This window comes from Halichoerus grypus, chromosome 14 (genome assembly GCF_964656455.1).
Source record: "Halichoerus grypus chromosome 14, mHalGry1.hap1.1, whole genome shotgun sequence".
In the NCBI taxonomy this organism is placed as follows: Eukaryota; Metazoa; Chordata; class Mammalia; order Carnivora; family Phocidae; genus Halichoerus; species Halichoerus grypus.
The window spans coordinates 58,295,184-58,309,425 of NC_135725.1; the positions used below are offsets into that span (position 1 = coordinate 58,295,184).

The 14,242-nt window shown below is 52.2% G+C and overlaps 1 protein-coding gene across 2 annotated transcripts; it reads left to right on the forward strand.

Annotated features, from left to right (window-relative positions):
- The first annotated feature begins 4,769 nt into the window (after positions 1-4,769).
- On the forward strand, positions 4,770-13,804 carry DNAJB5 (DnaJ heat shock protein family (Hsp40) member B5). Of its 2 annotated transcripts, XM_036081332.2 has the most exons (5): positions 4,770-4,907; positions 5,757-5,901; positions 8,259-8,503; positions 11,645-12,246; positions 12,378-13,804. In XM_036081332.2, exons 2-5 carry the CDS (start codon positions 5,834-5,836, stop codon positions 12,609-12,611), a joined length of 1,149 nt encoding a protein of 382 aa, XP_035937225.1. In that variant the 5' UTR covers positions 4,770-4,907; positions 5,757-5,833; the 3' UTR covers positions 12,612-13,804. The 2 variants fall into 2 exon arrangements, with proteins under 2 accessions (XP_035937225.1, XP_035937226.1); XM_036081333.2 differs by lacking the exon at positions 4,770-4,907 and having other exon boundaries at positions 5,316-5,901.
- The last annotated feature ends 438 nt before the right edge of the window (positions 13,805-14,242 follow it).

Below are 14,242 nucleotides of genomic sequence, written 5' to 3' on the forward strand. Positions count from 1 at the left end.
TTCAGTCCCTCCTGTCCCACCTTTAAGTAAATATAAATGCAGAGATTTCCAAGCCCAAGGATTGTTCTAAAATGCAGAAGGTATTGCAAAAAAATGTTTTTTTCATTTATTTCAAGTATCTTTGTTTTTAAAATAAATATAATACTCCTTTCAAAATCGTAACATTTGGGCAATTGTACATTTGTAACATTGTACAAATGGGCAAGATGTGATCCAGCAGCTCAGGAAGAGGGGGTTATGGTCTTCACTTGATATGGAGGAACAGTATGAGGTAGCTACTAAAAAACTGATGTAAGGTGAGGCTATGTAGGAAGAAGTTCAGAGTCAGATGAGAGAGGCAGGCTGGCTCATTTGTACACTGCACCAGCACTCCTAGAAAAAGCTAATCAGAGCCAGGCACCATGAATTGAAACCCAGCCAGTGTAGCATGGTCTTAGGCGCTGGAATGGAACAAAGCAGAGGAGGAACCCATGAAGGCCTGAGAGGTGTCTCATCCTGGAGAGGAGCAGACTTGAGGGATGTAGATGGCTGATGTCTGACAGATGGGACTGATGAGGTCAATGTGACCTCAAAGACAGAGCTAAGACCAAAGGTGGAAGAGAGGCAGATTTTTGCTCAATAGGACCAAAAGGTAACTGGATACCAGGGAAGGTAGTGAAGCTGTATAAGTATAGGACAGAAATGTTGAGTTGGGGGTAGGATGCCTTACCAGGTATACAGTCCTCTTGAGATTTGTGATGCCTGTAAATGGCTAAGCACCTTCTAGTGTATGCCCAGCCCTGAGCCCCGCCGAGCTAGAGGCAGAGTCAAGATTGTACAGACCCACATGACCACAAAACAATAGAATAACTGGGTTGGGAAACTTAATTTCTTTAGTTCAACCTCATAGACCGACTGTTGTGCCTCCAGCTCTGGGTCCTGACCTGACAGAAAAGAGCCAAGGTCTCAATACACCTGACTTCCCCTTCCCAGATGTGCTCCAGAAAGCCTGCCTCTAGAACCTGATGTTGCATGCCCTCTGCTGGTCATTTCTAGCACTAGCCTCTCACTCCCAAGGCAAGAAATAACCCCTTTGAACAACTACTACTGGTCAGTGTAGGTTTAGACCAGGAGTACCAGGGAGTTAGATCACTGGTCAGTGTCCAATCAGTGAACAGGATCAGAACTGAATCTGCAGTTGAATTCAAGTAATATTAGGGCTCATCCATGTCTAGAAAGGACTTAGGCTAAGGCTGAGTTTGGGGAACTGTCTGGTCTAGGACCAAGGCCAAGGTCAGTGTCTCAGGTGAGGTCAAAGTTGGCACTCAGTGTGGAACTGAATTCTGGGTCCAAGTGTCAGCATGAAATATGTATCAAGGTGAGATGCTAAGAGTCTGACCTCAGGAAGGAGTCAGTCTGCATCCAGGGGTCAATGTAGCATTCCTATCCGAGGTGAAATCATCAGGTAATAAGCACAAGCCACAGGAAAACTCAAGCAGAGACATTGCTAGGGGAGAAGTATAAGGGTTGGAGGACAGAATGAAGTAGTCACTAATTTCTAAGAGCCTCCCAACTTTAAAGATGGTAAAGGGCAGGCTAGAGCCACAGTCCCTCAGAAGGTGGATCCCTATATTCCAGTTCCAACTTCCTGTGAAAAGGCCCCACCAACAAGAGTATTGCCACATACAAGTCATAGGTACAGTTTGGGGACAGGAGAGGTCCAAGGACCTGTCCTGTCACTGCAGAGAGCTGGCAGCTGTGGGGGTAGTCTTCCTTCCCCCCCTCCTGTTCTCTGTTTCTACTGGCAACAGGGCTTAGCAGCCTCCCACACCTAGATCTTAGCAACCATGGGAGCCCCTGGCAACTGCTGCCATGGTGACAAGACAGGGAACTAAGAATGGGCTGGGGTGGAGCACTTCCTCTGGAGCCTTCAGGATATGTGCAAGATAGGGGGCTCCCCCTCCCATACACAGTCTGAGAGGGAACATGTGCTCCTGCGTAAACACCTCCTCACTGGCACCCACCCCCGCCCCTGCCCCCAGGTTCCGGTTCCCTCAGGGTGAGAAAATGAGGGACACCTAGGGTTATGACGTCTCCATAGGAAGGGAGGGGAATGCGGGTGCTGAGAACTGATACGATCACGGATTCATGCATGCACTGGCAGTCAACATGTCAATATCCATGACGCTGTTCATCATGTAGACACAGACCTACATAGTCATTTAATCACACATGTATACCAACACAAAATCACATACACAACAAATAATACAGAATCAGGCATATTACCACACAAAAATATTACACAGATATACACAGATATACTCTCACTTACAAATCACACTACAGATACAACAGTACAAATAACTCCCAATCAGACTTGAACATCAAACAGATGCACTCACACATCCAGATACCTGTGAACATACAGAGTAACGGTTAACTTTGCTGAGCAATAACTACATACCAAGCTCAGAACTACATGCATTGCATGTGTTACCTTAATTAACCCTCAGAACAACGCTAGGAGGTACTGCTCTTTTCTATACCCATGAGACAAAGAAAGAAATGAGGGACAGATGTGGCAAGTGACCTCACAAGGTCAACAGAGCCTACATTCTTACACCTATGCCACACTGTGCACCCTGGTTCCTAACGCACACCTGATACCCAGGGCAATAGGACACAGTGGAAATAGAGAACCCAGCAGACAGTGGAATCCATGCCACCAGCACCTGAAGGCATGGCCCTACACCCCCGAAGTTCTAAGCCCACAATATAGCATTAGCAGGGACCAGGTAAGGGCCAATGACTAAACTCTCTGCCCCCGTGTTGGCACAGGCAAGGCTGGAGGAAGCAAAATAGATAGAACAGGAATAGGAAGTAGAGCCACCCACAGCCCGGGCCCCCAAGAGTCTGGAGGTGGCAGAGTGAGATCCCCCAGATCAAAGTAGCCGGCACCTGTCCTGAGCCTCCTCATCCTACCTTGCTCATCTCCATGTCACACTACTATTCCATTCCTTCATCATCCCATCTCCCCTCCCTTCTAGTCTTTGTTCCCCACTTCTCCTTCCATTCTCACCCCCCCTCCTGACCTCCCACCCCTCTCCTCTCCCCTCCTCTTCCCATCCCCCTCACCCCATCTTCCCTCCTTCCTCTCATTTCCCTCATCCCACCTTTTCTCCATCCTCTTCTTACCCCACTTCCTTTCCTTACTTCACAGCTCACACCCCTTTACACCTGGGATCACCATGGTGAGTACTAGAAAGAAGGCAGAGAATGGAGAATATGCAGACCTGACCTCAGGACCCCCTAGATTTTTCTCCTGCTCTGCTCTGCGGCCCAGGTACTGATGTTCTCCAAGCCTCAGTTTCCAGCTCTATTCAGATTGCATGAACTCATGGGTGTCCAAACTGTTTCTGGGAAATGGCAAAGAAAGAGAGGTGAGAGCTTCTGTCCTGGCCCTTCCTTTGTCCTCAAACCCCCCAAGAATTCCTTTCCCCTCCTCACCCCCGGATAACCCCCTCCCCACCCCCGCTGCCTGTAGCACAGATGGGCCTGGGAGACAGTGACGTGGGCGCCAGGCACCGTGTCTGTTCAAGCGTCGGCTTCCGCTGGCTACCGCCTCCGCAGCCCTGCCTGCTCTGAACAGCGGGGACACTAGGGCTGAGATTTAATGGGGGAGAGAGGGGGTTGGGGCTGAGATGTGTTAAGGAAATCATGTGGAGCTGAGATGAAGGGTTAAAAGGGGGAGTTAGGATAGGAGAGATCATACGAGTAGATAACGGATTAAGGATAGGATAAAACAGAAGATTATGGGGGTGGGGTGGGGGGTGGGGGGGAGGCAGGAGATCATACCCAGCCAAGAAGAGGGGAAAGAAAGAGTGGGCTAACATTTGGGAACTCAAGGGGGAAGTAGGATGAAAGATTACAGAGAGAACGTTAATGAGAATTGTGGGGGTTGCTGAGGAGGGGCTGCTCACAAGGGAGCTGGGATGAGGGGATTATACAGAGGATGAAAAGGGGACTCACAAAGGGAATTAATGAGGAGGCGCTAAACCTAGGGAGAACTACCAGGTTACAAAGGAGAAAGCAGAAGGGTGCTTAAATTCTGCATGTCTATCGGGGTCTGTTTTGTTAGGTCACCTCAGGTCAATTCCGGGTCAAGATAAGGTAAAGCTGAATCAGGTCTAAGCTGAATCAGGTCTGGTCGAGGTCAGTCCACAGCTCCGATGGAAGACAGGTAAGAAGGGGTGACCTTTTGACCCTGGTCGAGGGACTACACCTCGCAAAGCGCACTATTCTCTCCCCTACCCTCCTAAATGAAGAAAGGAAAGAATGCCCAGAGTCACCGCCAACTGGTAGGCAGTTTTCCTTTAAGGCTGCCTTTGACGTTACACAGGTTCCAGAAGGTTCTCCCGGGATTCGAGCGGTGGCCAGTACGTCCCACCTTCTCAAACCCGAGATTGGACTAATATAGTTGCCCCCAGTCTCGAGTCTGAGCCCCACAGACCAACCAATAAAATCAAAGGGCGCGTAGAGTTGCCGCCCTCTGTCCCTTTCACCAATGACACGACGAGCTAGCGAAGAGGTGTGGTTGACTGATCCCAGAGTGCACCAATCAGACCGACACCAATCACTGCCCGGAATGTGTGCGCGTGTGGCCGGGTGACAGGGGCGGAGAATGGGCGGCTATCACCAAGGCACTCGTTGAAGACTGTCCAATTACAGCGGAGGGTGAGCTGAGTGACGGGCAAGCCGCGCAATGGGCGGCGCGGAGGCGGAGCCGTGGGGGCGGGTTCCCCGGCCCGCTGTCTGCGGCCGGCGGGCAGGCGACTCCTGTCCCAAGTGGAGGCGGCGGAGCCGGAGCCAGGGGAGGGGGCAGCGGCTGTCTGACGGACCGCGGTGGCGCCCGCAGCTCCTCACTGGTGAGGGCACCGAGCCAGGACTCAGGGGTCCCGGGAGCGGGGGCGTCGCGGAGCCAGGGGTCCTGGTGTAGGGGGTGGGTGAGATGGGGGGGGCGCTGGGACACTGAAGGCCCATCGTTTCTTCTGCCGTGGTGGTGCGGGGACTGGGGTCTGCAAGGTGCTCGATGTCTGCGACCCTCTAACAGGGGGCAGCCAGCGTCTGAGCTGGGGGGGGAGGGTCGGGCCGGGTCGGATTGGGTTCCGCGGGCGGAGGCGTTTCTGAGCCAGCCCAGCCTGTCAGCGTCGGTGACATCACCGACCACCCTCCCCCGCCCGAGCCCCCTCCCCTCCCTTCCCCTCCTCTCCTCGCCGCGCCTTTTGTCCCGGGCGAGCTCGGCTCTGCCCCGCCCCTCCCCGCCCATCTGCGAGGGAGGAGACTCCGGGTCAGTGACTTCATTGAGTAGGTTCTTGGGGATTGGGGTCGGATCCTCCCCGGAGAGAGAGACCAGAGGAACTCACTGCCTCTCAGGCCCTCACAATCACACCTGCCACAGGTACACAGGCTGCCACTCGCAAGCACATGCTTGCCACTGCCAGCCTTACTGTCACACTGCCATACAGCCATTCATACAGACATTGCTGCACCTGAGAGCAGGTGGCCGCTGGACCCTATTCCTTCACTCTCCACACCTGGGGATCAGGTCTAGCTCCTGCTGCACCGGACAGGCCTTGCTGGGCAAGTGCCTCTGAGAACCCGAGGAGGTGACTTCCTGAGCTGCAGCTTTCCAAGCAGGCTCCAGCGGAGCGATCAGAGGTGAGGGGCTGGGCTGGGCATGTTTAAGCGCACAGTGCTCTCCTGCCCATCCCCAGCAGCACCCCCACTACAGGCCCGAGGAGCTTTCCGGAGCTTCCCACACTTCTGGGGAGAAGACTTCTTAGCCAGCTTGATGTTTAAAATTCAGCTGGAGCCCTTAAAACTTCGAGCGTGGACGCTGAATGGGTTTGTAAAGTTCCGGTAAGTCCCTCTGGAGAAGGGCACTCATATCCCTACCACGTCAAATTCTCCACATCACATCCCCCTTCATTGCCTACCATATCATCCTCATCTCATCCCCATTACATGTAAGAACCCTCCTTCTACCTCACCCTTACATTTGAATGAACTACCCCTTGTCATTCATCTCCTATACCAAACCCTTCAGGCATCCATCCATTTTCCAGACATCTTCTCTAGTATTTCAACTCTCTACATCTCTCCCTTTCAACCCATTGGTAACCCATTTTCCACCTCAGTCGTTTCCATTTGTCATCCCTTGTCTCCTTCCACCAGTAGTTCATTTTCTGTATCAACCATCCCCCCTTCCTATACAGGCCTTCTTGTTATTTCTCATTTTTCATTCCTGCCTCTACATGAACATCCTCTTCATTCTTCTCCATCCAAGGCAGTGCCATGCCATGGGGCTCCTTTGTCATTCCAACACGTGGCTTGTGGGTATGGGGAGGGAGGGAGAGAGGGAGGAAAGGAGGAGGAAAAAGGCAATTCCTGAAAGAGCTTGCCCTGTGTCTGTGGAGACAAGAGAATTGTAGGTCTAGAACGGTTATCAGGTGAGTGCCAGGAAGGAAGCTGGCCTGATGAGGAGGTAATACAGGGACAGCAAGAGGAGGGTGGGAGCATTGGCAAGCTGTTCCACTTGCGCTCTGCCTAGAAGCTGCTATGGTTCTCTGGGGGCACCCTCTTGGTGTACTAGGGTTCCTTCCCAGTCCTGGGGTGGCGGGGAGAAGGTGTGCGCTGAGGCAGAGATGGCAGACCACCCCCAGTTCCCTCTCAGACGGCTTTTACCATTGCTTCCGAAAATGGCTGCCCACCCCCAGATGCTCTTCTCTCACTCTTCCAACCCCAGCTTCCCCCACCAGGCGTGACATGCTGTTAGGGGGAGAAGGGGGAGTACCCGCCTTTATGGAGCCTTCTCTTCGTCAGAGTGAGGTGACTCCCAGAACCATGAGTCAACTCAGCCACCTGCAACAGGCCCTGTGGGGGCAGGAGCTAGGGCCATTGTCCCTGCCTTCCTGGGGCCTTAAGGCCTCCCCTTACCCATTACAGCCCTCACTCCTGCCAGGAAACCCTGTATACCTCACTGAAGCAGTCAGAGGCAGAAAAGCAGGCTTCAGTTGTGGCTGCCAGCCCAGGACATTGCTAGAAAGACTCTGGTTTTCTGGGCTTTGGTAGGGGTTGGCCAAGCCTCTGAAGGGCTAGAGAATGGCTTCTGGCCATCTCCCCAAAGAGCCCACCTACAGGAAAGTCCCCTTCCCTTCCTACCCACCATGTAGGCAGTGGTGAAGGGAAATTAGGGTGGAAGAATGTGAGCCCTATGTTTCTCCCTCACAAAACAAATACCCCTGCATCCAGCTTAGAAGGAACTATCAGAGGAGTGTGGGCCTGGCCCTGGGCCAGATCCTGAACCACTGGGCAGGTGAGAAGGAGGGACTGGTAGGGAAGGTATTAAGGAAATGGTGATTAGTGCCTAATTATTCTAACAACTAAGGTTAAGAAAGGGCCTATGCCCAGGATGCTTGTGTTCACTAACACTAGTGCTTAGGTGGCACAGACATTGTCTTCATACACATTTTGTGTGTAGACACTGGGAAATGAGTAAAGGGAACTATTGCCCTGGTTGGAGGAAGGACAGTGTCATCCCCCTGCTAATAAGGGAGTTAGAAACAGCAGTTTCCAAAGGCTGTGAGTCATCCTCTGATCTGAATCACACGTGAGGCTTAGCATCATCTGGACAACAAGGACAAGGAGGCCTGGGGTCTTCACTAGCAGAGAGGACTCCAGGCACCTACACCCTGACTCAGCCTGGCTGGCCAGGACAGCTGGCTAAAGACCTGGGCCTGTCCCTAGTCCTGGGCCACTGCCCCAGCTGCCCTTAGCCCGGGCACCATGCCTGAGGCATGGCGTAAAAGACCACGACGCTCAGGTGACCTCACCCAGTACACTGATCTTTGCCAGCTTCTGTGTGTGGGCCTGTCAGTCCATGGTGCCACCTCACGCAGCAGGGCCTCTCAGGGGTCCTCAGTCTGGCCCAAGGACCTGGGCCTTAGCCTAGCCCCTAGTAGGCCACAGCCCCCAGCTTCCTGCCGGGAAAATCCAGGAGCTGACGAAAGAATCACAGAATCCTAGAATGTCAGAGCTGGAAGAGATCATCTAGTCCAAACCTTTCATTTCACTGATGGGGAGACAGAGACCTACAGAACAGGCATGACCTGCTGAAAGTCACACAGTGAGTCACTTAGGGATCGCAAGATCATCAGGAACAGGGCTGGGTCAGGAGGGAAGAGGGGCTTCAAGGACTGGCCCTGGGTTTCTTTCAGAAACAAGGAGACAAGTGCCGGTCCAGTGGCTGTGATGGGAAAGGATTATTACAAGATTCTTGGGATCCCATCGGGAGCCAACGAGGATGAGATCAAGAAAGCCTATCGGAAGATGGCCTTGAAGTACCACCCAGACAAGAACAAAGAACCCAATGCTGAGGAGAAGTTTAAGGAGATTGCAGAGGCCTATGATGTGCTGAGTGACCCTAAGAAACGGGGCCTGTATGACCAGTATGGGGAGGAAGGTAAGAGGGCAGTGCTCCAGCCTGATACTGGACCCCTGTCCTTGTCTGGGGTGCTGGGTAACCCAGTTCTCATAGCAGGCAACTGGAAGCTGAGGAGGGGGTGAGGGAGGCAAGTGTTCTCAGCACTGACACCCAGAGGAGAGAAGAGACCACCCACTACCCAGCCTTGGCTTACCATAGTTTTCCCTGCTTCTCTCTGCCTCTCTCTCTCCTCAAATTCAGGCCTTAGAGACATCTGAAGTCAGGAGCAGAGGCCTTCCCCCTCCCTCTTTTCCCTCCCAGCCTTATTAGTCCAGCCTGAAGTCCCTGCTGCTCCATTGGCTGATAGGGAAGGTTGGGGAAAAGGAGTGTGTGTGGCTTGGCGGTCTGAGGACAGAGCATTTACATTCATCAGCATAAAAGTCTGGCCCTTAAGCAGCCTGGGAATTAACCACTGGAACTCTGATATGGAGAGATGATCTTGCCCACCTCAAGCCAGCAGAATGGAGGGGGAGCTCTGCCTCCCTGAGGAAGTGGCAGGGATCCAAGGATGGCAGGGGAACTGCTGCTGGCCTCTTGCCCCCCTTCCTGAAGTAGCTGGTGGCCCCGCATGGGGTGGCAGGAAAGGCCCAAATAAAGCCTCTGAGAGGGCGGCCCCTCCCAGTACATCCCACAGGCATGATGTAGCTGCTAATTCTGGGCCTGCCCCTCAGGGCCGCCTGCCACCCGCCACCCGCCAGCCACAGGCACCTGTCAGGCTATATTAAGAGACGTTGCCACAGCTGAGGACTCTCCTTCCTAAGAGGAACTGTCCTTCCTGCCCAACAGCATCTACCTTTCTTCCACATTCTCCTCCTCACTCTCCCCACTCCAGCCTCAAAACTAGATGGGCTAATGATATGTACTGTACCTGCTACAGAGTAGATAGTAGATAAGTGCTCAAAAGAATGTTCTTTTCCTCTCCTCTTTGCTTTGTGTCTCTGTGCACCCCAGTCCTCCCAACCCCCTCTTCTCATTCTCCGTGCCACTAGTTCCTTCAGTTTTTCCCTGCTCACCTACTAGACTTGCCAGCTCCCAGATTCACAGACATCTGCTGGAATCCCCAGTGTTCTCTCAGCTAAGACATTTTTCTCCCTGGGATGGAGGGGTGGGAAGAGGGAAGCAGTGCACACACCATGCCACCGTGTGACCTGTCTAGGAATTGCACTCTTTTCTCCATTTGGCCTCACCTTTGTTAGCTGGAGAGCTACCCAGAAACTTCACTCCTCCTGCATGACCAAGCCTAAGTGAAGGACAAAGCTCAGCCTCTAGGCCCAGACACTGGGTTCTACTGTCGATCTACATCCCAGGAGGTCTCCAAAGAATGCAGCACAGCCTTAAGGAGAAACCCGGGGCCTGGGGAAGGAGAAGCAGCCTTGAAAATGTGGGTTATATTTCTGTCTGCCCTGCCCCCTCCCCAACAGCCAGCCAGCAGAAGTGTGCACAGACTCTCTGCACAAGCCTGGCTGGGAACAAGTTGTTCCCAGCTTGAAAAAGGGGGTGGCAGTGGTACAACAGGGATCCCTACAGAGAAGTTTCCCCTCCTGTTGTTACCAGTCCAACCTCCCTCTCTCACTGAGCTCCGCCAAGCTTCTTGAACTCACCTAATAATCAGACCCTCAATAAAAGGAAAGAACAGACCCCGAGTCTCAGGGGAGGGATGAAGAGGCAGCTGCCACAAGTCTCTGAACTGCCTGCCACTTGGCCTCTCTAATGCAACCCATATCTGTCCTTGGGGTCCCAGGAAATAAGAGGCTAATTTAATTTAGTCTTAGACTTCCACAACGAATTGAAATTCAAGATAAAAAGCCTCAAAGCAAAGAGTCCCTTCCCCTAGCCTGCACCCCACCCGAGTCTACACATTCTAGATCATTTCTCAGTGTTAACCCCCTCCCTCACTCCTCACCCCATCACCACCACTACCATCCCCCCATGAAGGCTGCCTCCAGCAATCTGAGTTCCTTAGACAGGACCTGACTGGTGAGAGAGCAGCTAGGGCCATGACCCGCAATGTGCCAGCGTATTCATGCATTTTGGTTGCTCTGACATCAGGTATGGGGTGTGCGGCTTGGTGTTGTACAAGTCCAAGAAGCTCTATTCCTATTTGTATTCTATGTCTGTCCAGTGCATCAATGGCACCCTGGAGTTGTACAATACCATGAGCTCTGAGTGTGGAAACAAAGCATTTGAAAACTTTCTAGAGAAAAAGCTCCTTGGGGCACCTGGGTGGCTCAGTCGGTTAAGTATCTGACTTCAGCTCCAGTCATGATCTCAGGGGTCCTGGGATCAAGACCCCTCGTCCAGCCCCCTCATCCAGCCCCTGCGTGTCCAGCCCCTGTGCCCAGTTCCCCCACCCTACCGTAGGGCTCTCTGGTCAGCAGGGAATCTGCTTGTCCCTCTCCCTCTGCCCCTCGCCCCCCCCATCATGGGTGCACACTCTCGCTCATATAAATAAATAAAATCTTTGGAAAAAAAGAAAAATAAACAAAAAAATAAAATTAAATAAAAAGAAAGAAACAGCTCCTCATCTCCAAGCCAATGAGCTTTCCTGCTTTTTTGGGCCCTCCTGATTTCCCATTTGGATAGGAGTCAGGAAAAAGGGGAACTACACTAGAAGCACAATGAGAGTGGGCTTCCTCCTGGACTGTATCTCCACCTTATTTGGGACAGGTCACTTACTAGCTTCCTGTATAGTTAAATCCTATCCAGTTGCCTCTTGCTCTGTGTGTCTTGGGAGATAAAGATTTGGGAGTCAGGTATGACTGTAATGTGATCCCAGGCCAGCCACTCAAGGCTTTGTGAGACATCTTTGGGTCATGGGGACATGGAAGAGACTACAGGACTGGAAGTCCTATCCTCCAAGTCTTCTAGCCTTGGCTTTTCCACCTCTTGGGTAACTCAGCCTCTTTGAGCCTCATGATGCACTTTATTATTAAACTTATAATTAAGAATAGAAATTAATCTTGTCAGAGACTTTTCTTACTCTATTTCGCCAGCCCTCTCTATGGGAGTTAAAGGTGGCTTCTTTCTCTAGGCCCATGAACTAGGAGCTAGAGGTCAGGGGGTGGAGATTGGGATGGGGCCAGGACCAGCCACACTATCCCTAACTTCTCCTCCCTCCAGGCCTGAAGACCGGCGGTGGTTCATCGGGTGGCTCCAGTGGCTCCTTTCACTACACCTTTCATGGGGATCCCCATGCCACCTTTGCCTCCTTCTTTGGTGGCTCCAACCCCTTCGATATCTTCTTTGCCAGCAGCCGGTCCACTAGACCCTTCAGTGGCTTTGACCCAGATGACATGGATGTGGATGAAGATGAGGATCCATTTGGCGCCTTTGGCCGCTTTGGCTTCAATGGGCTGAGTAGGGGTCCAAGGCGAGCCCCAGAACCATTGTACCCTCGGCGCAAGGTGCAAGACCCACCTGTGGTGCATGAGCTGCGGGTGTCCCTCGAGGAGATCTACCACGGCTCCACCAAGCGCATGAAGATCACAAGGCGGCGCCTCAATCCTGATGGGCGAACTGTGCGCACCGAGGACAAGATCCTGCACATTGTCATCAAGCGTGGCTGGAAGGAAGGCACCAAGATCACCTTTCCCAAAGAGGGTGATGCCACACCTGACAACATCCCTGCTGACATCGTCTTTGTGCTCAAAGACAAGCCCCATGCACACTTCCGTCGAGACGGCACTAACGTGCTCTACAGTGCCCTGATTAGCCTCAAGGAGGTAGGGCCTGGGTCAGGTTGTGTGTGTGTTGGGAAGGGGAGGAAAAATGGGCACATTCTTCCCTCACTTCAATCTTTTCCTCCCTTCCCACTCTACCCCACCTTTTCCTCACTCTGCCTCATTTTCCCCAGGCGCTGTGTGGCTGCACTGTGAACATTCCCACTATTGATGGCCGGGTGATCCCATTACCGTGCAATGATGTCATCAAGCCAGGCACCGTGAAGAGACTCCGTGGGGAGGGCCTTCCCTTCCCCAAAGTGCCCACCCAGCGAGGAGACCTCATTGTCGAGTTCAAAGTTCGCTTCCCAGACAGATTAACACCACAGACACGACAGATCCTTAAGCAGCACCTACCCTGTTCCTAGGCTCTGCCCCAGCCAGCCCAGAGTCTACCACAGCAATACCCCCTACACTCACCCCACTCAATGTGCACCCAGCTTGATGTCCACTGGACACTGGCAACTTTTTCTAAAATGAAAAAAAAAAAAAAAAAAGCCACTGGATTTTCAGGAAAATGTTCCTGTCCCTGACCCCTTTCAGAGCTGGGCTGCCTTGGGGAAGTGGGTGGGAGGTGGGGAGAGCTAGCCCAGGCCAGGGGTCAATTTTCATGTCACTAGCTTTGAATCCAGTTCCCATGACAGTGGCTGGAGAGTGACCTGAGTGCTACTTGAAGATACAGAGATTCCCTGTCTATGCCTGTAAATAGCATGTCCTCTTTCCCCTCTCAGCTTTGCTAATACCTCTCCTCTCCCTTCTCTTCAGCTTCCTCCTACTGGGGGACAAAGAAGATAGAAAGGACACTGCTTCCCCACCCCTGCCTCACCCCTAGGTCCACAGTGTCTAAGGTTAATGCACACATATTCATGCACACAAAGCACTCACCTAGAGCTATTTGTGCCTCTGCGGAGTTGAGATAGGAAGGGAAGGTCCGTAACCCATGAACCGGGCCACTGAGCACGAGACACTTTTCATTTGGGGCAGGAAGGTGAACAGGGCCCTTGGCAGCCTTCCTGAGAGCTCCCCTACCCAGATCCCACAGAGCTGAAAGTTCTGTCCTCCCTGCTGGTCTCAGGAGTGTGCAAGGGTGGAGGGAGGGGAAGAGGGCCTGCTAGTATTAAGGCTAAGACGTAGGGGGCAGGGTCCATCTCCCAGCCTTCAGCAGGAAGGGAAAGGGCTTTGGGGTCAGGTGGCAGCTATTCCCCACCAAGAGATTCAGGGTCACAGGTTTCTCCCCACACCTCTGAACTCAGGGCCTAGCCACCCCCAAACTTCCAAATCCCATTTGTGATATGTGAAGCTACTTAAATTTCTTACCCTTCATGGAGGCTGCGTGGGAGAATTTCCAGCCCTTTGATGCCTGTGTGACCCCACCCCACTCCCACAGTTGTATCAAGGTCAAATAGTGAAGAAGCTAGGGGAAGACGGCTTTAGCCAGGTCCTGGGGTGGGGTCTTTAGGTTTTCTCACTTTGACAAGCCCCTGAATGTTTTTATAGTAGTTTTTTTGTATTTTTTTGTAATGACAGTATTATGAAAAAAAATAAAGTATTTTAAAAATAAGGCATCTGAGCAGGAGCAATGAACCTGGGATGGGGGCAGGTGTGAAGTACCACTCAACTTCCTTCCAGGGCCCTGGTCACCTCTGAGAAATCCAGGCAGTCCCTCAATATAAGATGACATGGACTCCTTCCTTCCTCTAAGCCTGGGCTCCTGGGATTTCTAAAACATATACCCCAAACACAGCAGAGACAGAAGATACTACTCAACTATTAGAAGAAACAAATCTATTCAGAAGGAATAAATATACTTGGTTATGAGAAATAGAGACTATCCTCTTTGAAGGATGTGCTAGCATGGGAACTAATAGATTTTCTCTACATGGACTGGAATTTTCCTTTGAGAAAAATGTTCCTCCTAGGAGGGGATGAAGGAGGACTTTCTGGCTAACTAGAAGAGATAGATGTCCAAAGTCAGATCCTGGGGCAGTGGAAGAGCGGC

Bases quoted from the DNA above. Each gene is read 5' to 3' on its own strand.
- DNAJB5 (XM_036081333.2), top strand. From the start codon at position 5,720: ATGTTTAAGCGCACAGTGCTCTCCTGCCCATCCCCAGCAGCACCCCCA. The intron at 8,504-11,644 runs GTAAGAGGGCAG...TCCTCCCTCCAG, and splicing joins TGACCAGTATGGGGAGGAAG to GCCTGAAGACCGGCGGTGGT. The intron at 12,247-12,377 runs GTAGGGCCTGGG...CATTTTCCCCAG, and splicing joins CCCTGATTAGCCTCAAGGAG to GCGCTGTGTGGCTGCACTGT.